Source organism: Saccoglossus kowalevskii, chromosome 6 (assembly GCF_978046115.1).
Source record: "Saccoglossus kowalevskii chromosome 6, keSacKowa6.1, whole genome shotgun sequence".
In the NCBI taxonomy this organism is placed as follows: Eukaryota; Metazoa; Hemichordata; class Enteropneusta; family Harrimaniidae; genus Saccoglossus; species Saccoglossus kowalevskii.
The window spans coordinates 10318483-10344659 of NC_140646.1; the positions used below are offsets into that span (position 1 = coordinate 10318483).

At 33.1% G+C, this 26177-nt stretch overlaps 2 protein-coding genes across 2 annotated transcripts in view; one reads left to right on the top strand and one right to left on the bottom strand.

The window, feature by feature from the left end:
* Positions 1-26177, bottom strand: part of LOC100375013 (ER degradation-enhancing alpha-mannosidase-like protein 2) — a 198572-nt gene that overhangs the window by 3941 nt on the left and 168454 nt on the right. The window contains exons 6-9 of the mRNA XM_085500032.1: positions 19107-19248; positions 17602-17726; positions 1207-1351; positions 438-559 (exon numbers count right to left, since the gene is read on the bottom strand). Coding sequence (XP_085356158.1) covers positions 438-559; positions 1207-1351; positions 17602-17726; positions 19107-19248 — 534 coding nt within the window. The remainder of the gene's footprint in view (positions 1-437; positions 560-1206; positions 1352-17601; positions 17727-19106; positions 19249-26177) is intronic.
* Positions 4581-19929, top strand: LOC144364480 (caprin-2-like). The gene is made up of 3 exons (XM_078014419.2): positions 4581-4676; positions 13823-13963; positions 14101-19929. The coding sequence occupies exons 2-3, from the start codon at positions 13840-13842 to the stop codon at positions 14655-14657; spliced, it is 681 nt and encodes a 226-aa protein (XP_077870545.1). The 5' UTR covers positions 4581-4676; positions 13823-13839; the 3' UTR covers positions 14658-19929.

A 26177-nucleotide genomic window follows, 5' to 3' on the forward strand; every position in this document is an offset into this window, starting at 1 on the left:
GCACACACGCACACACACACACACACATACAGACACACTAACTGCAAAGACTCCCATTTTGTGCTTCGCACATGGGAGTCAAAAATGAACAATATGTATAGTAGTCGAAAGTATCACTTTTTACCAAAAATGACAAAAATATTCACCAAAATTAGAGAATTGAAGATATCATCACAAAATGAACAAAACTGAGAGAGGTCCACATGTAGTACCTATATATGTAATATCAAAGCAATCGGACCTACAGTTTTAACAAGAAGTTGAAAATATCACTTTTTACCAAAAATAACGCACCAAAAACGACGACGGACAATCACTCATATGATAAGCTCCGCTCGACAAAGTTGACAGCGGAGCTGAAAAGAAACATACAGGTGTATGTAAGATATGCTTGCACATTGGTCGATCCAACAAATTAGTAATTATACATGTCTTACCGAGGCATAACCACACCCAGTTTTTGCACTCTGTTCAATTGATTCCAGGATATCTCGTCCCACTTCCAGTAGGAATGGATCTTTAGTTGCTTGATATAAATACATAGCGCTCTCCACCAATTCTATTGAAGGGTAACAACAGGTAACACGGTCAATGTGTTGCACAGTCACCATAGATTTAAATAACTGATTTGATCTTATTTATTATTTGTGCATGCAGCCATTTTAATGTTAAAAATGTATCAAAATCAAGCATTTTAAGCCATTTTCCCCCCCAGATCTTGGTTATAAAGACAGCAATTGTCTATATTGGTACATATAATAATAACATATAATTACTCTTGGGACCATAATGTTTTTGTGGATCAGATTCAAAATATCTGAATACAAATACTGATCTAAAGCCATATCTCTGGTTGCAATCATACATCAAGTACTAGATCAAGTATTTGTATATAAGAAATCTTTTAGACCAAAATGGCCACCAGTCGGCTATATTAAATAGGATAACACAAGATTTGAAGCATTGGAAGCTCATCTCCAATAGACTCCAAACAGACCTAAAGTTTCCTTTATTGGTTAATGTTCGGCCATTTACATAACTTCTAATATTTTATTATGCACCTCAAAAGTTTACCAACTTTTAACACAACTTGGTCAATGTGAGAGAACATGCATATAAAGAATATAGTATCCGAATTAATCATACTGGTAATGATTTTCAGTAGTTGAAGATTTCTTGCACTAAAATGAGCTATTCCATGCATACCTGGCCTCAACGGGTAGCCTTCATGTTTTTCCACTGGGAAACCGTTCACTATGCTGTAAAACTCAGGTATAAATCCAAGCTGTTTCCAGACTTGATGATAATTGTGCATGGTTTTCATGGCATCATCAATTTCTCCAAGTAAACTCTGATGATGAAAAATATAATGAATCAAAGTTAAGTATTCGTGTACATTGATATATAAAGTACATAAAATATATAATTATGCAGTGAGTTCTGAATACAGAAGAAATTTCTGGTTACAGCTTCAACTAAAAGAAAAAATCAAAGAAAGCTTAGCAAGAACTCTTGTGTGCTGAAAGTATTGAAGACACATTAAAAATTAATTCAAAATTACTTGTACTTGAGATATTGATGGAATAGCTGAAAACTAATTATGTAAATCAGGTAACTGATATGAACAGATTTGAGTGTAAAACTAATAACGCATGTGTAATGTAATATCTATGTACCAGGTTTTATTGAAATGTGAATTCAACAAAAAAACTATAAATTATTATTAGAGAATTAATATGAACAAATTACAACCCAAAATTAATCAGGCCTGTCTATTGTTCTAGAGCATTTATGTACCAAATTTTATTTGAATGTGATGATCAGTAATTGAGATATCAGTATTAATTAATTATTTTAATTAGGTGATTAATAAGCATAAATATTTACCAAAAACTAATTGTGTCTCTGCATAGTCCTAGGTTCATTGAAATGTGATGATGAATACATTTTAAAAGTTTCATTAAAATCCAATTAGTGGTTCTTTATATATCAGTGGAATATTCATGGGAAAAATAACTAATTATGCGAATTAGGTAATTAGTATCCACAATTATTTACCCTAAAACTAATCAGGTCTCTGCATAGACCTAGAGGATCTATGTAGCAAGTCTCATTGAAATATGATGATTAGTACTTGAGATATCAGGCAAAAAGCTGAAATTAACTAATCATGCTAATAAGGTGATTAATATGCACAAATATTTACCCCAAACTAATCAGGTCTCTGCACAGTTCTTAAGTAACTATGTACAAAGTTTCATTGAAATGTGATGATTATTACTTGACATATCAAAAGGTGAAAATTAATTAATTATGCAAATTAGGTAATTAATATGTACTGATATTACCCTAAAAACTATCAGGTCTGTGCAGTGTCCTATGACATCTATGTACCAAGTTTTATTGAAATGTGGTGATTACTACTTATCATATCAAAAGCTGAAAATTAATTAATTATGCAAATTAGGTAATTAATATGTACTGATATTATTCTAAAAACTGTCATGTCTGTGCAGTGTCCTATGATATCTATGTACCAAGTTTTATTGAAATGTGATGATTAGTACTTGAGATATCAGTGGAAAAGCCAAAAATTGATTAATCATTATGCAAATTAGGTAATTAATATTGCACAGATTCTTTACCCAAAACTAATCAAATCTGCGCATTAGTTCAGAGCATCATGTGCCAAGTTTCATCAAAATCCAATGAGTGGTTCTTTAGATATCAGTGGAACAGTCATGGAACAGCTAAAAATCAGCTAATTATCATGCAAATTAGGTAATTAATATGCATGTTTTTTTATCAAAACCTAATCAATCTGTGCATTGGCCCAGAGCATCAATGCACCAAGTTTCATCAAAAACCGAAGTATGGTTCTTGAGATAATAGTGGAACAGACGGACACACATACACACACAAACACACACATACACACATACATACAGACACACTAACTGCAAAGACTCCTATTCAAGTTGTGTGCTTCGCACACAGGAGTCATACGTGATTGTGACTGAATTTCTGCTGTTGAACCATACTGACAAGGTTAGCGTAATAAACCTGGAATTCATTCTTGAATTAGTTAACCACAACAATATATAAACTTTTTCTTATATGTATATAACATCTGTATTAATTTTGATGAAAAATGGTGCACTGTATGTCTGGAGTTCAGACATATATGATGGCCATATTTGAAATCAGAAATAGCAATAGCATTTCACTTTAGTTTAGTTTATTTATTAACACATAACACCCCCAAGAGAGGATGAAAAGGGTTACAAATCAGTTATTACCGGTACTAAAATGAAAATAACTACATGAAAAGTAAAGAAACATAAAGATATTAGTAAAAAATAAAAATAGATAAAAATAATATTGAAACTACAAATGCAAATACCGATACTGAATTCAATTAGTTAATTTTCAGCTTTTACACTGATATCACATGTACTAATTATTCCATTTCAGTGAAACTTGGTACATTGATGCTCTAGAACAAGCCCTGCTCAGGTTTGGGTTAAAATCAGATTATATTAATTACCTAATTTGCATAATAATTCATATTTGTTTGGTTCTAATCACATTTCAATGAAACTTCATACATATATAATCTGTGATAGTACTTATCTTAATTCAATGAATCTTAGTACATATATACTCTAACACAATGTGATGATCAAATTAGTTTTAGATTTATATACATGTACATCTATAATAATTACCTAATTTGCATAACAATTTTTACTTTTCAGCTTTCCACTAATTTAGTGAAATTATAATGAAACTTGGTACATGTGTGCCCTGAAACAATATACAGTCCTAAATCTATGCATAATAATGGCTTAATTTGTATAATAATTCATTTGGTTCACTACCAGTTCCCTCTTTTCATCACAAATTATAGTCTTATTAATTATTATGTCATCACAAAAATAGTCCTGTTATAGTCTGCACTTTCTTTCAGAAGATTAGGACAAAAATAGACACATTTTATGAATAAAAACTGAAAATTGACTCAAATTTTGACTGTTGGCTCCAAAATTAGGGTTCATTTCCACATTTTCTACCTCTATGATTTCCAGAAATATTGAAGAATATAAGAAAAAAGAATGAGAGTGTCTGGTGGTGAAAATGTTTCAACTAATAAAATAAATGAAGCTCTATTAGATCACCAAATATTACAGACAGTGCATCATGACTCAGATGAGCTTGAGTTCTTTGTAAAACAACTACAACATGATTTCTTGGAAGGACCACTTGCAATCATCACCATTTGCACCCTTCTCAGATTACCAGTAGTCAGGTACTCTCAGGTTAACAAAGGATCTTTCAATATAGAACTGACTAGAAAATGTCTGCACATAAAATGAATGTGTTATGACTACTGCATGCCTATTACCCATAACAAGAGGGAAAAAAAGGATAAACCCAGTAGGTTTCCGTCTTTCATGAAACAAAGATGATAAAAAACAACAACATCCTTAATAACCTTGCAGGATCTGTACATAAACATTAAAATTTGATATCCTCCATGACCTTTTAAAATCTACTATAAATAAACAGGAAGTAAACATTCTGGTCTACAAAGAAGAAGCATCAACTTTGTTTAATTGCACTGTCACAGAAACCACCATCGGTTTCTGCCTGGTACATCATATCCTTAGCTCCAGGTAATTATCGTCTTATCACCTTATAATAACAACTCATAGTTATTTCTGTAAAAGCGTGGAACCTGTTTAATTTCATGACACATGGTTCAGTGAAAGTTGAATATTTACGAGTTAAGATGAATCAGATGTTGCCCTATGTCAAATTCCATTTCATGTGCAGACGTGCATATCTGTGACTTATAAACTTAAACTTGCCAATTTTACCTTAAACAGCTCAACCACGCATTCTTCATACATAAAGTAACAACTGAGTCTAAACAAATTTAGCATGTAGAGCTGAGGTAGGAAAACTACCATTATAATTGACATCAAAACTAATCTGATGAAATACTATTCACAAATTAAAAAACCTGGTAAAACAAGCATTTCATGAACAAAAACACTCAAATTTATGTGCAAAATATATTGAAAGAAAAGATTCTACAAAAAAAGATGTTTTATCTTCATCATATTCTAAAGTTATTTATAAAGCACTAACAGAAAACCAGGGATTTTTTTAAACAAGGGAACAGGGGCACAGTGCCCTCATGCCATGGTCATGCACCCCCTTACCCTGGGGAGCAGGTCCTCTGGCAACTATAAAATTCAGATTGACCAGGGATCACATGCAGCCACAGTCTTCAACTGTGACCTGTCTGATAGTAATTTTAGCCCCAAGGAAGCCATTTTAACTGAGAATTATCAAAAACTCCACACCCTGTTAGGGAGAACCCCATCTCCCTCACTTGGTGGCGCCACTGAATTGGAGTGCTCCCTCTTGCATTTTTTTTCTAGAAAAACCTCTGGAAAACTATACAATAACCCAGACATTAACGCTACTTTTTAAGTCCTTTCTAAAAGAAAGCAAAATTCCTGATGGCTGGAAAGAGGGTGTTGTAAAACCAATCCACAAAAAGGGTGATACAAAAGACCTCAACAACTACAGAGGTATCACTCTAAATTCCTGTGTTTCAAAAATTTACAGTAAGGTTATTGAAACAAAGTTAAAAAAATTTGTTGAAGAAAATAACATCCTGGGAGAAATTCAAGGAGGTTTTAGGGAAGTTAATAGGAGATGTCAGGATCATGTGTTTACACTCAAAGGTATAGCGTCCGGGAAATAGAGTAAGAAATCTACTTATGTAGCATTTCTTGATTTCTCAAAAGCGCTTGATAGAGTTTGGAGGGATGGTTTGCGAGTATCCTTGTGGAAAGCAGGAATACACGGACAATTATGGAATATTATAGATGACATGTATGAGAATGTTTTTAATAAGGTCAATTTTAATGATATTGAGACTGAATATACTTTGAAACCAGTGAAGGTGTAAAACAAGGATGCGTTTTAAGCCCCCTACTCTTCTCAATTTATATAAATGAATTTGCGAAAATGTTATTTGAATCAAAACTAGGGGTGAGGATAGGAACTCAAATAATTCCAGGGCTTTTTTGGGCAGATGATGTAGCTTTAATAGCAAATGATGCAAGTGAACTTCAAAGTATGCTTGATATAGCAGCTCAGTTCGCTAGTAAATTGAAACTTAGTTATAACCAATCCAAGTCACAGATAATGTATTTTGGCAAGAAACTCCACAAAAAGGACACAATTTGAAAACTAGGAAACTTGACATTAAAAAAAAGTAAAACGTACAAATATTTAGGCATAACCATATCAAAAATACTGAATGATCATACACAATTTACTGTTTACAACAAATTTAGAGAAGATGAAATCATTAAAACACTACTGTTGGTGTAGAAACATTAAAAAAAAAAATTACATAATGGATCCTTATGATCATCATGGTACCTCCCTTGTCTTTAAGACTAGGTCAAACTCTTTAGATCTTGAAGGTAACAAAATGGGATGGAAAAATTACAGGGGTAATGGAATTTGTGAAGTCTGCAATCAGGGCAATGAAGACATTTACCACTTTCTTTATATTTGTACGTCATCTAATCATATTAGAAAGGAATTTTATTTAGCATTAGAAACCTCACTGAGAAACAATGTTGAATCTTCATCACTAATGAATAGTTTTCTTTCAGGGGGGTTGAATTATAGGTTCAATTTCCTTTTTGGTGATACACTATGGAACATAAATGAAAATGTGGGAAATACCTCATCAGCTTTAATTAGGAAATATTATAGGTTCAATTTATGCCACCACGACACAACTTACAAATGCCATTTCCTTTGTAATTTACCCATTTTAGTTTATTTCCTTCTAAATCCAGTGAGTTAGACCTGACCTTAAATATTAATGATATGCCATAATGATCATAGGGATCCTTAATATAATTTTCTTTTTTGTTATTTCTTTTGATCCAACAATAGTGTTCAAGATATTTCATGTTATTTATTTTATCTGTAAAATGTTTCAGTTCATTCTCTTCACTTATTTTATGAAAGCTTTTGATCCACTGTTTATTAGTTTGTGTTTCAGTCCCATAAACATGATCTAGTCCATTAGAAACAAGAATTTTGTTTATATATGTTGGCCAATTCTAGATAAGCTTAAAGTTATTTTCCTGGGATTTATGTAACTCTATAAAAACAACTTTGGTCCACCTGCTATTGTCCATATGTTGTAATCTATTTAAGGTAGCGGGACTATTATTTGCATACTTGTTTTCATCTTCTAATTGTGACTAAATGACTACAAATAGACCCGGGAAAGTATATATTTTTAGAATCGCCAGACTTCAAGCTTTTCACAAGTGTATTTTGCATGCCCGTATCTGCATTCTACGACGCGTTACTCAATCAAAGGTGAAAAATTACTTTTTCTGTAAAAAAAAATTACGCATTTATGCTGGCGATAAAAAGTATTTTTTTTACTTTTCCTAGTTGTTCAATAGTCTGGTATATTGAATGTGTCTGGTTAGTTTTATTCAAGCAACGCGTTTTAAAAAATAGTGTCCTGAATTTCAATTACTGTTTTAGTCGCATTGCCCCCAACTCAAACCACAACTCGTTGGTAAATAATCGATGAAATAGTTTGTCTGGACACATTCAAGTTCCTCTCATTGTCACCTTAAAGCTGTGAAAATTTGGTGTTAATCCGACGACAATAAGTATACGTTATTTTTTGTTAAAGACCTTGTATTTTGAAAAACATAAACTCCTAGAAAACGTCCATGAAGTAACAGCAAAGATTTTCAAGCTTGTCTATCGGCACAATCAATTTGTTTTCCCATCAAGGTCTGTTTTAACATGTGTAGGGACATCCAAATGTGTAAGGCTATTGGAAACCAAAAAAATAAAGGAATGGGATAGCTATAATTGGATAAATTCGGTATATGAAAACACCAAAATCAATGATTTTTTTCAGTGGCTGTGTGGCCTTGTGTCTGACACATTCATATGCAAATGACTAATCCGTGAAACAAACAGGGGCAGAGACAAACCACTCAAATGTTTGGAAACACTCATTGTGTGTCAGATAGCTACTGATAACACATCCTAACATTGCTTAGTCTTGAGTTTATCTTTGAAATTTATAGGCACACAAATTAAACCTGTGTTGTTGATTTTGGAAAACACTACTGAGGCTGCCTTGCTTCCCTTCAGAAAATCTACATTTTAACCAACTTACATGACATTCTATGTTATATTGACTTTATCATATGAAAGTTTATGGTGCATTTCATCAATTAATAAATAAATGTGAAAATCGTAATTTTCAACACAAATAATAGTCTCGCTACCTTAAGTACTGTATCCTAAATTTATCAAGAATATAGCCTAAATCTGCCCATCCTAAATCTCCTAATACAGCTGTGCCTGCAACATTCCTATTCACTTTGAAAAGAAATTTGCCAAATTGGTATTGTAGGCTCTTTAACTTTTTTATGTCTTCCTTACTTTCCAAAAACCATACACCACACCCATAGCTAATAGATGGCATTATTATATTGTGCCACAATACATCACCATATTCAAACCTATTATAACTATTATGTTGATTTATAATTGATTTACAATACGCTATTAGTTTCATTCCTTTCTTATAAATTTCAGTGAACTGTGCATGGTCAAAAGCATTGAAAGTTTTGTAAACAGGTGCATCACAACACAAAATGAAATTGCATAATTTTCCTTTTGATGTTACTTGTACATTTATTACTTTTTAGTTTATGTTATCCATTTATCAATTGCATTAATTTATAATTTATTAATAACAACTGGAAGAAATGTTCTTTTTCTAAAGGCGCAATAAAACTTTACAAAATATGTTTCCCATTGGAAAGATAGCTTATATACATGTACATACATGTAAGCTCAGACTAGACTGGAAAAACTAGAATTAATGAGAATTGGCTGAATTTCTAGCAGAAAGTTTAATTGCTATACAATGTAAACAAAATTTCAGAGGCTCTAATGTATAGTAAAGATTTCCCACTCAGTTAAAGGCCCAGTTGACTCGGTCGCTTGTTTATTGGAGGTGAGACTATACCCCCTCCCTCTGTATATGATGATGAGTGTGTAGTTAATTGACAAGCTGATAATACAAAATTCCGTATAGTGGTCAATTCATGCTTGTTTTACAGCATGTATTAATAATTAATTAATTAATTAATTATTCAAGCTTATCCATGTGTCTGTTGACTAGTGATGCATGTTTTTTATCTTTATTTGACAAAATCTCCATTCATATGTTATTTATTGTCATAGACACCATACAGTCTTGGCTATGATATTCATATGTTATTTATTGTCATAGACACCATACAGTCTTGGCTATGATATTCATATGTTATTTATTGTCATAGACACCATACAGTCTTGGCTATGATATTCATATGTTATTTATTGTCATAGTCACCATACAGTCTTGGCTATGATATTCATATGTTATTTATTGTCATAGACACCATACAGTCATGGCTATGATATTCATATGTTATTTATTGTCATAGCCACTATACAGTCTTGGCTATGATATTCATGTTATTTATTGTCATAGACACCATACAGTCTTGGCTATGATATTCATATGTTATTTATTGTCATAGACACCATACAGTCTTGGCTATGATATTCATATGTTATTTATTGTCATAGACACCATACAGTCTTGGCTATGATATTCATGTTATTTATTGTCATAGACACCATACAGTCTTGGCTATGATATTCATATGTTATTTATTGTCATAGACACCATACAGTCTTGGCTATGATATTCATATGTTATTTATTGTCATAGACACCATACAGTCTTGGCTATGATATTCATATGTTATTTATTGTCATAGACACCATACAGTCTTGGCTATGCTATTCATGTTATTTATTGTCATAGACACCATACAGTCTTGGCTATGATATTCATATGTTATTTATTGTCATAGACACCATACAGTCATGGCTATGATATTCATATGTTATTTATTGTCATAGACACCATACAGTCTTGGCTATGATATTCATATGTTATTTATTGTCATAGACACCATACAGTTTTGGCTATGATATTCATGTTATTTATTGTCATAGACACCATACAGTCTTGGCTATGATATTCATGTTATTTATTGTCATAGACACCATACAGTCTTGCCTATGATATTCATATGTTATTTATTGTCATAGACACCATACAGTCATGGCTATGATATTCATATGTTACTTATTGTCATAGACACCATACAGTCTTGGCTATGATATTCATATGTTACTTATTGTCATAGACACCATACAGTCTTGGCTATGATATTCATATATTATTTATTGTCATAGCCACTATACAGTCTTGGCTATGATATTCATGTTATTTATTGTCATAGACACCATACAGTCTTGGCTATGATATTCATGTTATTTATTGTCATAGACACCATACAGTCTTGGCTATGATATTCATATGTTATTTATTGTCATAGACACCATACAGTCATGGCTATGATATTCATATGTTATTTATTGTCATAGACACCATACAGTCTTGGCTATGATATTCATGTTATTTATTGTCATAGACACCATACAGTCATGGCTATGATATTCATATGTTATTTATTGTCATAGACACCATAAGTCTTGGCTATGATATTCATATGTTATTTATTGTCATAGACACCATACAGTCTTGGCTATGATATTCATATGTTATTTATTGTCATAGACACCATACAGTCTTGGCTATGATATTCATATGTTATTTATTGTCATAGACACCATACAGTCTTGGCTATGATATTCATATGTTATTTATTGTCATAGACACCATACAGTCTTGGCTATGATATTCATATGTTACTTATTGTCATAGACACCATACAGTCTTGGCTATGATATTCATATGTTATTTATTGTCATAGACACCATACAGTCTTGGCTATGATATTCATATGTTATTTATTGTCATAGACACCATACAGTCTTGGCTATGATATTCATATGTTATTTATTGTCATAGACACCATACAGTCTTGGCTATGATATTCATGTTATTTATTGTCATAGTCACCATACAGTCTTGGCTATGATATTCATATGTTATTTATTGTCATAGACACCATACAGTCTTGGCTATGATATTCATATGTTATTTATTGTCATAGACACCATACAGTCTTGGCTATGATATTCATGTTATTTATTGTCATAGACACCATACAGTCTTGGCTATGATATTCATATGTTATTTATTGTCATAGACACCATACAGTCTTGCCTATGATATTCATATGTTATTTATTGTCATAGACACCATAAGTCATGGCTATGATATTCATATGTTACTTATTGTCATAGACACCATACAGTCTTGGCTATGATATTCATATGTTACTTATTGTCATAGACACCATACAGTCTTGGCTATGATATTCATGTTATTTATTGTCATAGACACCATACAGTCTTGGCTATGATATTCATGTTATTTATTGTCATAGACACCATACAGTCTTGGCTATGATATTCATATATTATTTATTGTCATAGCCACTATACAGTCTTGGCTATGATATTCATGTTATTTATTGTCATAGACACCATACAGTCTTGGCTATGATATTCATATGTTATTTATTGTCATAGACACCATACAGTCATGGCTATGATATTCATATGTTATTTATTGTCATAGACACCATACAGTCTTGGCTATGATATTCATATGTTATTTATTGTCATAGACACCATACAGTCATGGCTATGATATTCATATGTTATTTATTGTCATAGACACCATACAGTCTTGGCTATGATATTCATATGTTATTTATTGTCATAGACACCATACAGTCTTGGCTATGATATTCATATGTTATTTATTGTCATAGACACCATACAGTCTTGGCTATGATATTCATATGTTATTTATTGTCATAGACACCATACAGTCTTGGCTATGATATTCATATGTTATTTATTGTCATAGACACCATACAGTCTTGGCTATGATATTCATATGTTACTTATTGTCATAGACACCATACAGTCTTGGCTATGATATTCATATGTTATTTATTGTCATAGACACCATACAGTCTTGGCTATGATATTCATATGTTATTTATTGTCATAGACACCATACAGTCTTGGCTATGATATTCATATGTTATTTATTGTCATAGACACCATACAGTCTTGGCTATGATATTCATGTTATTTATTGTCATAGTCACCATACAGTCTTGGCTATGATATTCATATGTTATTTATTGTCATAGACACCATACAGTCTTGGCTATGATATTCATATGTTATTTATTGTCATAGACACCATACAGTCTTGGCTATGATATTCATGTTATTTATTGTCATAGACACCATACAGTCTTGGCTATGATATTCATATGTTATTTATTGTTATAGACACCATACAGTCTTGGCTATGATATTCATATGTTATTTATTGTCATAGACACCATACAGTCTTGGCTATGATATTCATATGTTATTTATTGTCATAGACACCATACAGTCTTGGCTATGATATTCATATGTTATTTATTGTCATAGACACCATACAGTCTTGGCTATGATATTCATGTTATTTATTGTCATAGACACCATACAGTCTTGGCTATGATATTCATATGTTATTTATTGTTATAGACACCATACAGTCTTGGCTATGATATTCATATGTTATTTATTGTCATAGACACCATACAGTCTTGGCTATGATATTCATGTTATTTATTGTCATAGACACCATACAGTCTTGGCTATGATATTCATGTTATTTATTGTCATAGACACCATACAGTCTTGGCTATGATATTCATATGTTATTTATTGTCATAGACACCATACAGTCTTGGCTATGATATTCATATGTTATTTATTGTCATAGACACTATACAGTCTTGGCTATGATATTCATATGTTATTTATTGTCATAGACACCATACAGTCTTGGCTATGATATTCATGTTATTTATTGTCATAGACACCATACAGTCATGGCTATGATATTCATATGTTATTTATTGTCATAGACACCATACAGTCTTGGCTATGATATTCATAATCACATACTTTTACTTTGGTACAACATAATCAAAGTAAAACATGATTTTACTGGAGTTTAATTGAGAGAAGCTGTTTACTACAGAGGGACTTGCAAAGAAATAGTCTCTATTTTGATGTTTATATATATTCTACTTTGGTCTCAACAAATATTAGAGTAACGGTAATAGTCAATGGGTCTGAGCATTTCAAACTTGCACATGCTTCAGGCAATTTGTTTTTGTGGGCAAATATTTCTTTTCAAATTTGGATTTTGTTTTATTAATAGAATTTTCGACCAATCAAGTGCAATAAAAAAAGACATGCACCTGTGACCAGTTGTTCATTTAATAATTTAATTCAAGTTATATTTTCGGAAAAATTTTGTTTGAAAAATATACTAATAACATGTTAAATAATATGAGTTGAATAACAGTATTCACAAAATATCCACCTCGGTGAGCTGAACATTGCCTAGCTGGTTTGTAGATTGAGTTTTCATCATTTTAGGGTGTCGATGAGTCACTAAATATAGGATTCCTTATTTGCCATCTGAGTTGCAAAAGTCATTTTTCAAAGTAAAAATCAGCAAATATTAAAAATGCCACAAATAGATATTACCGATAAATGTTCTGACTGAAACATTCTAGTTAACACAAACTAATATATACCAGTGTTGATTTATTTTTCCCATCAGTCCTTATTGAGTTGATAATGGAGCACTACCTAAAAATGGTGGTCATGATTGCATTCATGACATTACATTATAGTAATAGTCAAGACAGTGAGAGTACATGTGGTACATGTATGTGTTGCACAGGAACTGCTGGAATGCCAGGTAAATACACATCATCTACAATAGATTTTGACTCTTCTAACTCGATGCATATTGTCTCTACATTTAAGTTTGGTTTAGTTTGGTTTTGCTTCGTCCATGTTCTTTGATGTAGCCAATAGACTTTATTTTGAATTCAGGTGTACCAGGGCATAATGGTATCAATGGACTGCCTGGACTACCTGGAGAAAAAGGTGAACCCGGAGTCGCTGGTGTAGCTGGAATTGGTCAGCCTGGCAAAGCTGGACCACAAGGCCCACTTGGTCCAAAAGGAGATACCGGAAGTCAGGCTGGCAATCAGAGACAATCAGCTTTCAGTGCAACGAGAGTAACAGCAATGCTTACCGTTGAATCTAATACCCCTGTCACATTTGACACAACACGCACAAATATTGGTAATGATTTTGATGGGGTCACTGGCAAATTCACATGCTCAATCCCGGGTACGTATGTATTTATGTACAGCATTCGAAAAAACTTTGGTGGCGGGCGAACATACGTAAATCTGATGTTAAATAACGAAATATTGGTATCCGTATGGGATGATGACAATGCTCACGATATGCTCGGTAACCAAGCTATTGTCCAGTTGGAAGCTAATGATGAAGTCTGGCTAAGATTATGGGCAGGATATTCCTTACATAGTAATGAGAATAGATATACAACATTCAGTGGTTTCTTACTCTATGCTGCTTGAAATAAATGTAGTTTTCAAGTCATAGCACCCACAATCAACATAGGAATAAGTTGATAGTTGAAGTTATACCACCCTCTATTTTAACTACTGTAACATACTTTATTTTCGCTGTTTTTGCTAACAGAATAATTCAGTGAAAATAAAATCCAGCGAATATACCTTTTTTTCTATATTTTACATTCATCAAAAATCAGTGAAAATAAAAAACACCCAAAAAGTCTTTTCAGCGAAAATTAATTCCAGCTAAAATAAAGTATTTTTATCAAAATAAAGGGTTGACCATTTGAAACTCAGGGAGGGGAGATGGCAGACTTGAGAAAAGTTATATGGTTTAGTTTTTAAAACAATGCTGTAAAGATATTTTGCTGCTGTCCATCAAATGTTAGTGGGTTAATTTTCTGTACCTTTTTTTTTCCTGACTTGTGCTGACTTGTCTTCTTTAAATCGACCCCCTAGGTTGCTAATGGTCAACCCCTAATTAAACATAATTTCAATGTTATTCTTTCTTTATTGAAGACATTGACTGTACAGCTCTGTATCACTGATCATGAGCATTTTGGAATATCACTTTATTCTGAATTGATTTTAGCAAAATAATTATACATCATGTATTACCTTAAAAAATCATAGTAAATTTTGAAAGTCTTTGGTAGAAATGCGTAACTGACTTTTTTAAGACTCATGAGTACAGAGATTTCTTTTCTAATATACTGTGTGATGTTTTCATTCTGTTTAAATTAATATAATGTAGAAGGAGTAATATTCACTGTGTTTCAATTTATTGAGAATATTCACTAGGTTTTTAAATTCACTGGTTTAGGAAGAAAAAACAAAATCAAATGAAATTATTCGACACTACTAACCCCATTACTATATTTGTATATATAACTAGCTTTAGCATATTCACTTGGTTTTAACTTATTGCGTTTAACCATCAGTGAAGTAAACAAGGAAAAAAACAAATAACTATTAGCCCTTTGTAAAACATGTCACCATATTTTGAATATAAGTAACAACTCAATAATAGCAGTAGAACATATTGATTGGTTGACACCTTACCTGTACAACTGGTAGTAGAACATATTGATTGGTTGACACGTTACCTGTACACCTGGTAGTAGAACAAATTGATTGGTTGACACCTTACCTGTACATCTGGTAGTAGAACAAATTGATTGGTTGACACCTTATCTGTACACCTGATAGTAGAACATATTGATTGGTTGACACCTTACCTGTACACCTGATAGTAGAACATATTGATTGGTTGACACCTTATCTGTACACCTGGTAGTAGAACAAATTGATTGGTTGACACCTTACCTGTACACCTGATAGTAGAACAAATTGATTGGTTGACACCTTACCTGTACACCTGGTAGTAGAACAAATTGATTGGTTGACACCTTACCTGTACATCTGGTAGTAGAACAAATTGATTGGTTGACACCTTACCTGTACATCTGATAGTAGAACATATTGATTGGTTGACACCTTACCTGTACACCCGGTAGTAGAACAAATTGATTGGTTGACACCTTACCTGTACACCTGGTAGTAGAACAAATTGATTGGTTGACACCTTATCTGTACACCTGATAGTAGAACATATTGATTGGTTGACACCTTACCTGTACACCTGGTAGTAGAACATATTGATTGGTTGACACCTTACCTGTACACCTGGTAGTAGAACAAATTGATTGGTTGTCACCTTATCTGTACACCTGGTAGTAGAACAAATTGATTGGTTGACACCTTATCTCTACACCTGATAGTAGAACATATTGATTGGTTGACACCTTATCTGTACACCTGGTAGTAGAACAAATTGATTGGTTGACACCTTATCTGTACACCTGTTAGCAGAACAAATTGATTGGTTGACACCTTACCTGTACACCTGGTAGTAGAACAAATTGATTGGTTGACACCTTACCTGTACACCTGGTAGTAGAACAAATTGATTGGTTGACACCTTACCTGTACACCTGGTAGTAGAACATATTGATTGGTTGACACCTTACCTGTACACCTGGTAGTAGAACAAATTGATTGGTTGTCACCTTATCTGTACACCTGGTAGTAGAACAAATTGATTGGTTGACACCTTATCTCTACACCTGATAGTAGAACATATTGATTGGTTGACACCTTATCTGTACACCTGGTAGTAGAACAAATTGATTGGTTGACACCTTATCTGTACACCTGTTAGCAGAACAAATTGATTGGTTGACACCTTACCTGTACACCTGGTAGTAGAACAAATTAATTGGTTGACACCTTACCTGTACACCTGGTAGTAGATCAAATTGAATGGTTGACACCTTACCTGCACACCTGGTTGTAGATCAAATTGATTGGTTGACAACTTACCTGCACACTTGGATGTAGATCAAATTGATTGGTTGACACATTATCTGTACACCTGGAACAAATTGATTGGTCGACACCTTACCTGTACACCAAGTAGTAGGTCAAATTGATTGGCTGATACCTTACCTGCACACCTGGTTGTAGATCAAATTGATTGGTTGACAACTTGCCTGCACACTTGGTTGTAGATCAAATTGATTGGTTGACACCTTATCTGTACACCAAGTAGTAGGTCAAATTGATTGGCTGATACCTTACCTGCACACCTGGTTGTAGATCAAATTGATTGGTTGACAACTTACCTGCACACTTGGTTGTAGATCAAATTGATTGGTCGACACCTTACCTGTACACCAAGTAATAGATCAAATTGATTGGTTGATACCTTACCTGCACACCTGGTTGTAGATCAAATTGATTGGTTGATACCTGACCTGTACACAGTTAATAGATCAAATTGATTGGTTGATACCTTACCTGCACACCTGGTTGTAGATCAAATTGATTGATTGATACCTGACCTCTATACTAGGTAGTAGATCAAATTGATTGATTGATACCTTACCTGCACACCTGGTAGGTACGCATCCAGTGATTGGAATATTGGCATGGTCACATGACCCTTCTTCATATTAGCCCACATGTACCAATCATCGTGCTTCAAATACTGCTTGATGGATACTGAGTACTCTGTAACAAAAATAAACTTTTCCATCAGTTATGAAATTTATCGGTAAAGATGTTATCACATTGCTTGCTGAAAGCGCCCACAGATAGCCAAACTGAATGCAAAAAAAACAATGTCAGCAGATTGTTTTCAATCAATCAAATATTGTTGCAATGTCAAGTTGCCATATAAGATTAATGACATGATTTGGATTAATGACTCAGTAAAGATGAAGTTTCTAAATTTACTAAATTATTAAGGAAAGGTCGGAGTGCGGATCACATGACACCTGCATCTGCACGTCCTCACCTTATCACTATAAAGCAATCAACAGACCCCATTAATTTTAATTCTGAACAACAAACTAGAGTCAGTTGGGTAAATAACAAATGACACTTTGAAATCAGTGAGTTGTTATGTTACAGTGTCGCTGACTAATGCCAATGCATGCAGTAGGTGTGTAGCAGGTATATATTTATATGCATTGATTTCTGAGCTCTAGCAGGCCATGTCCAGAACCCTCAAAAATGACAGATGAGATAAAATGCTGTACAAATACAATGTATGTATGTGTGGGTGGGTAGAGGTGGTGATGTTTACTGTAAATCATTTAATTTTTGCTGCAAGGATTTAGTGAGTTAATGTTTTAAAGGTTCTTATAAGAACATAATTTTCAGGAATGTTTTGACAAGTTTTGACTTCCGCCATTACCTTAGAAACTTGTGCACTCTGGTGTAAAAAATGTTCCAATTTTGTCTGCATCATCAGAATGCCGGAAACTAGGGAATAAATTGTGTGAGCTAGATATTAACCCCCCATTCTTGCACAGAAACTGACTGATGTAATCTTCTATTGTGACTTCTTTACAAAAAAGCCTTTGTTCACGATTACAATTTTTAAAAATAATTTTCTGACTTGCCTCGCACAAAATAAAAGCGGTTTACAGCAGCTTAAACAGATTCAGATATTAGCACTGATTTTACTGCTCCATCCAGGGTATTATTTTGATGATCAGATTACCACATGGACCCCTATGCCACAAATAAAAATTGTGTGGTTCCTGTAACCCAAACTATAGGTACACTAAACTTCTTTTGGCCATCACAAAATAGTGGCAGGCTGTGTGATTTTATAGAAATTCAAAACTGGGTAATGTAAACAACTTCAAACATGATCTACAACACTCGTATCTGCAAAAACAGTTCTTATATGCAAGAAAAAAAAGTGAAACACAATGGTAACAAAGAAAAAAATATAAAAATTTTTGAAAAGCATGTTATAGGAAACACAAGATTTTTTTTTATTTTCCCGTAATATCTTGATCATCACAATATGACCCTTTTAAGACTGTAAAGCGCTTGGCTAACGAGACCACCTACATCATATTTTCACATGAATCCTACCTTTATACATATCTATTAGTGCTGGATTAGACAGCAGGAAACTGCCTTTCACAAGGTATTCCAGATAGGAGTCAACACCAGCACCAATCCCAGAATCCAATGCTACCCATAAACCAGTCTTTACATCTATATGGTTACCAACCTATTTAAATAATAATAAATATTATTACACATCTGTCATCGTAATGCCATAAGTTACAGCGTGCCGTAATTTTGCGGTATTTTACGGGGTATTTTCATACTACCATATTTGGAAATGCGAATTCCAAATATGGAATGATTACGCGCGTAAGCGTCCTCTAATAATAAAAACAAACATGGCTGCCACCAGGATTTGACCGGACTCCATACAAAGAAGTTCGCTGATTCTGTTCTCAACTTTTGGGATTTCTGCATTTCCATGATGTATCCTTGTAGGGAAAAGATGTAAGTCTATGCAATATTAAAGGTTATTACGAAGATACCTCAAAGTATGCACTCAGACAGTATGCTTGTCGCATCGACTTCCGTTGCGCGTCGGTCGATACTGCCGCTGTACTGTCTTCGTGCATACTTTGAGGTATCTTCGTAATAACCTTATATTATGAGGCAGCTGGTATTTTTGTTTATGAGTGTCGCTTCTTAAATTGAAGCACTTAAAGATATGTTTTGCCAAATGAATTTGTGATTGTATATCTTTTGTTTTTAGAATGTCCACAGCGTTTTCAATATCAAATTTCTCAATTGTTGTAATGAACTTTATGGTATGGAGGAACCTGTTTCTTAAATCAGCAACTACATGTATATAAGAACAAAAAAAAATAAAGCTTGCTTGCCTACCTAACCTCAGTATATACATTTCACTTGGTACAGATGATAGCATTGTCTAACCCTGCATTTTATTCGTAATATACATACACATATTGTGCAGAAAATACTTCAAATATTAATACTTTACAAGAACCTTTTTGATGAATGAGATTCTGAATCCTTAAAAAATAAATCATTACTAATATCTAATTTCTGTATAGATTGCATCTGAAGCAATCAACCTGTATTCTGATCTCACAGAAGCCGCTACTATAGCCTATGATTGAAAAAGTCTAACAAAAAAAAAGTTTAACAAATCAGAAATGTGCATAAACTGTACCTAAGTGCATTAATTCTTGCATGTACCGTATTTATTTGGCATGGGCTCTTACCCACCCCCCACTTTTGACACAATAAAGAAGTTGAGGTCATATCCGGGCACACGCCCAGGGGTCTTTTTTCTACACAAAAATAACAAAAAACTATTTTCTATTTGTTGACTGTGGTTGTATTAACAGTTGACTTTCTTGAAGTCTGTCGTGATGTTCATAAAGATACTTTAAATATAATTGTTAATTGCGTAAAACAAGGGGTGAACGCGAAATAGCTGTGACATCTTTCTGCCTTCAGGGCAGCGCATTCACCGCTGTTTTATGTTCAGAATCATAACAGTCAGCAAGTCTATAAAAATATATATTAAAGCAGAAACGGTAGTTCTCTTTTTAGCTCCGCTGTCGACTTTGTCGAGCGGATCTTATCATATGAGTGATTGTCCGTCGTCATCCGTGTCAATGTTTTACTTTTTCGACTTCTTGAAAACTACAAGCCTGAATGCTTTGTACTTGGTGTATATGTACCTTGGGTAGACCTCTCTTCAGTGAGTTCACCAAAGTCTCATTTGCATATCTACGTTCATTCGCCTGTGTGGCAGTTACGTTTCAAACCAGCCGAGCACGGCATTATTTCACACATTTTAAACTTGCACTGGCTTTAATTTGGAGTTCCCAATACAAAGTTTCTGTGTTTATTTAGGATTATTGACATTCCAGCTTCAAGGCAGACCACTTATTATGGATCGTTCATCAAAGTTAATATGATATTTGAGGTGGTTTTTGAAGGTCGGTATTTCTCTCTAGTGTCGAGATACACTCTAGGACTCCCATTTTTAAAACAATTGATTGGAAATTAACCATACTTCGCCAGCATGTGCATTGTATTTATATTTTATAAGTACAAGACATTTGTGATTTGATAAGGCTTGTGTAAGACTTGGCCGAAGAATTTTCCACTGGTGAATGGGAAGTAACCCAAATGATGACCTATGACCTCAAAGCTTTCAATATTGCATTGAAACCCGGAAGCACGGTATATATATGTAATTACCGGGCGTGAACAGTTTTACGTTTTGTTTTTACTGTGTTCCATATAATGCGGAAACAATATTGTCTGTTGGAAAATGTGTGTAATGAAGCTGTATACTGGCAATTAAAATAAACCCTTGCCTGTGTTGCCTTCTTATAACATGAAATATTTTATAAAACACTGAAGAACCAGTTTGTTTTTGACTTATTTATTAATTAAAAACAAGGTTCAGATATTTCTAGGGTAATATTTTATTTGGCATGTATTTTACAATCCATTAACAAATAAATGTATGGAGAAATTAGGCAGCTTACAAACAAAATTAATTCAATACAAAATTGATAATTACAGATCAGTTCAAAGTGCCCTCCACTGGATTCTTCATTGATCTGTCATGAATTCAAATATTCAGAGCCTCATAAGTTATAACATTATGCCAAGGAAAAATTGAATTTTTCCTGAAATTCTATGCTTTGGCTAATTCAATTTCTTTTTTATGTTCAGAGCAAAATGATAATTGTGTCCCTTTCTGTCCTTGGTCATGGTATTAAACTCAAACAAAGTTCTCTTTTTAATAGTGACAGAAAACTTCAGTCTTCAGTTACACCCAAACCAACATTTTGCATTGAAATACATAATCATAATTGTGAATGAATACATGTACTTCTCATTATGTGTGTTAATATTTATGTGATACTGTTGTTAATTTCGGAGATACAATAGCTGCAATTCAGAATACCAATGAATACAATAGAGGTAATTAGCATAATACATTGCTATGCAAATTTGTCAATACTCTTACCGGATATGCTAAACAAACAGCTGTAAAAAGAGGTTTTTTTTTACCTCCATTAGACAGGAATGAATGGTACATTGTAAATTTACAACCTAAAAGTATCTTAGAAGAAAATACTCCTGAGGATCTCACAATTAATTGTTTTCAGCAAAGATTCCAATAAAATATTAGATACATAAGCCCTAGTAATTTAAGCTTCAACAAACTTTCTGGCCAAATTGTTTTTCAAAAAGAGACGTCCTTGATTTACTTATGTGCAGTGCCAAAACAACATTTGTATTTTACAATACAGTGAAGTTTAATCTCATGGATGTTTTCAGTATTACATAACATTTTTTTTTTACCATACTACCATGTCATACCATACTACTATTAAACAAAATTATTTACAAATACATATAGGAAGGACTTGACCAGATTTTTTTACAACATAATTTTGAACACCATCAACATAGTATAGTATATTTTATTTGGCACGAAATAATGCATTGAATTACATTATCAATGGTCAATAAACATACAACAACAAGTAACAAACATCAATAACAAATAAAACAATAAGTAAGCAAAGAAATATAAAATATTAGTAGTACATGTAATAAGAAACAAAAGTAAAGTTTAGATATTGTTAGACATTATAATTTGATGGACAAATTTTCCGAGACTGTTAACAATGAAACTATCATTTGAGGTAAATAATTTTTTAAGTAAGTTATCCTTGGATAATTCTTGAATTTTTTCATCATAAACCGAAACCATATTTAAAAATTCTAAACGACTATTCTTAATTTCAATATTTTCACAGTCCATGAATGCATGAGTTTCACTGCCCCTAGATCACATAGTGTACAAATTCTTTCTTCTGGAAGTATTCCTTGATATCTCAACTATTCAATTGGAAGTGAATGAGCTGAAATTCTAAATCTAGTTAAGTTGGTTCGATGTTTTATATTTTTCATAAGATCCAGGTATGGCTCAAATTTGAATGCTAATTTTATTTTGTTGTATGTTCGTAATTTGTTATTTTCTGTTTTTTGTAGACTTTGCAACCACATTTTTTCTACATACAATTGCTTTAACTTTGTTTTAAAATTTGAAATATCAATCCCAGTTACACTAGTTTCAGTAATTTCAAGCAGTTTATTAATAAATTCGGTCCAAGTATTACCGGTACTATTTTTTTCTTGGTTGAAAGCAGAACACACCAATTCATTACATTTATAATTCTTAAGTCTTTTCCAGAATTTCAGCATATGTGTGCAGAGTTCAATAATAATAGGGTAGCATTCCAACTCTGCTCTGACAGCATTATTGCTTGCTTTCTTATGTACACCCAAGACCTGCTTACAGAATTTGATGTGAAGCTGTTCAAATTGGGTTTTGTCACTAAACAATTTTTCAATGAATGCTTCATTAGTAATAATACTATTTTGTTTTGTTTTGTACAGTTTAAAAGTGAAAGCACCCCATACTTCTGACCCATACATGATAATTGGTAACACTGTACTTTTAAAAAGATGTATGGCATTTTTTGGGGAAACAGTGTGATTCCCTAAATTTAAAGTTTGTCTAAGTGCACCCAATGCACGTAATGATTTTTTAGCTAAGCAGTCTATCGCTATTGTGAAATTTCCACTGCTTTGAAATGTAATTCCCAGATAAGTATATGAAGGTACTATTTGAATTTCCTGATCACCAAAATAGAAAACATTGTCAAGAGTTCTCCCCCTTTTATTAAAAATAATTATTTTTGTCTTATTAATATTTACATTTAATTTCCACATCTCACAATACGTACTGAGTTTGTCTAGGTTATTTTGAAGCCCTTTGCTTGAATCTGATAACAATACTATGTCATCAGCAAAAAGCAGACTGTTTAAATCTGAGTTCCCTAGACTTAACAGGTTTGAATTAACACTATCCGATATATAAAGTCATTAATGAAGACATTGAATAGAAGGGGACTCAAATTACACCCTTGTTTTACTCCACTACTAGATAAAAAGGAATCAGTGCGACCTTGATTTGTTTTAATTGCATATCTGGTGTCTAAATACATAGTCTTAATCAAATGGAAACACTTTCCTGTTACACCAGCTTTGAATAACTTATATAACAGACCATTTCTCCAAACACATATACAACTTGTTCAGGGTTACTACAGGTATTGGTAAAAATAAACCCCAAATTCAACAAGCATTGAGAATGCAAAGTACATCACAAGTAGTGTTTCACAATTATGGGAATTATTTATGGCTATAGTATTAAACAAATAATGTGAGCTTTATCAGAGAAACTTATGTCAAGTTTTATTAACCACTTTATGCAAAATTACTGAAAAGTGGACCAGACTGTGAAACAACAAAGTTACAGTGCACATTTTATCTCTTAACATACTGTTATGTTTAGCAATAGAACTCTAAATTGTGATGCATAAACTGTAATAGACATTTTTAGTGACAACAACCTGAAAGCCCCCCTCTACACACAGCAAGGTTGTATAAAACATCTATGTCTTTAATGTAAAGTCACATGGACATTTTAATCCTGAAACGACGTTCTAAATGTAGTTCAAGCACTGGGCTAACTTGTATCTTGTTGCTGCAAGTATGTATGGCTAGTGGACTGTACAAGCACCATTATAGATTACAATTCCAACAAGTCAGAGACAGATTTTAGGCAGTTAAATATCAAACTTTCTGTAGACAGGTGAATAAAGTTTTACAAAACTTTAATAGTTGGTCAGCAATCAGCACAGACATGACTAAAAACAAAATGGCTGCAAGTTTGAATGAAATCAACCTGTCCATCTCTGACAAACAGTTCTGGACACGTTACAGACTGTGATTTAATGATTTTAGACAAAGTGGCTGTCAATTCTTCAAATTTTATTGAATCACAAAATAACAAAACTTACAGTACTATCTGATGTATAACCCAATATGCATGATCATGATACAAAGATTGAATAAAATCGACAATTCCATCTCCAAGAAACATTTACAGACACATTTAAATATCAGAATTTAACAAGCATTGATAATGTATAGTCCCTGTTCAATATTAGCTGTAGTCAATTTAAATGTTCAGTACAAGTGACATGTAAAAATGAAAGATCAATGTTTTTTTAACGCTAACACAGATTATAGATTTTGTTACTGTCAGTATAATACCTACGTAAAAACTTTAAACTGAATTGGACTATATCTTACAGAGGAAATAGCATGAAAGAAAAACGCAGCCAGTCGGGTATTGCTGTTCAAGTATCTCCAAGAGAAATATGCCTTGCACTGTAACCTAATATGTATTATGGACTGGCCGTATCCAGTCCATAAAGAATAACGTCATCATACAAAGTTTGATTGAAAATGCCCTATTCAACTTTGAACTAAATCAGGCAGGCCATATCGCCCTGTTCATCTCCAAGAAACAGTTTCGAACATGTTACAGAATAATATTTTACGTTTTTTGATCAAATCTCAAGACGAAACATGTTGTTGTTACCTTGCAGTATACTATCTATGTACAAACTTTTGAGTGAATCAGGCCATATCTTCAAGAGGAATCGGCACAAAAAATGAAGGAAACAAAATGGCCACCAGTCGGTCGAAATTTCCGAACACGTTACAGACTGTGATTTTAAGATATTAAACAAAATGGCCGCCATTTCGACAAATTTGATCAAATCTCAAAACATGGTGTTGTGTTATCTTGAAGTATTGTACCTATGTGCAAACTTTGAACTGAATCAGGCAATATCTTATAGATGAATCAGCACGAAAATGGGAAAAAAAAAAAATGGTCGTCAGTCGGCCATCTTGAACCGAATCTCAAAAGAAAAAAGTGACATGCACCTATAACCGAATATGCATGATCATCATACAACGTTTTATTGAAATTACCCTGTTTAGCCCCGAGAAACAGTTCCGGACACATTTAAATATAAGAATTTATCAAATTTGAGATACAAAATGGCTGCCAGTCAGATATATTTAATCAAATCATAACAATCATATGTAGGGCATCATACATTGTCTGTATGCCAAGTTTGAACGAGATCGGTCACCGGGTGTCCTAGAAATGGCTCCAGACATATGCACAGAACCCAAATTAAGTCCAAAAAT

What these genes read in the sequence shown, in the direction of transcription:
- LOC144364480 (XM_078014419.2), top strand. Translation starts at nt 13,840, where the DNA reads ATGGAGCACTACCTAAAAATGGTGGTCATGATTGCATTCATGACATTA. An exon ending in AGGAACTGCTGGAATGCCAG is followed by an intron (nt 13,964 to 14,100) that starts GTAAATACACAT and finishes TTTTGAATTCAG; the next exon opens with GTGTACCAGGGCATAATGGT.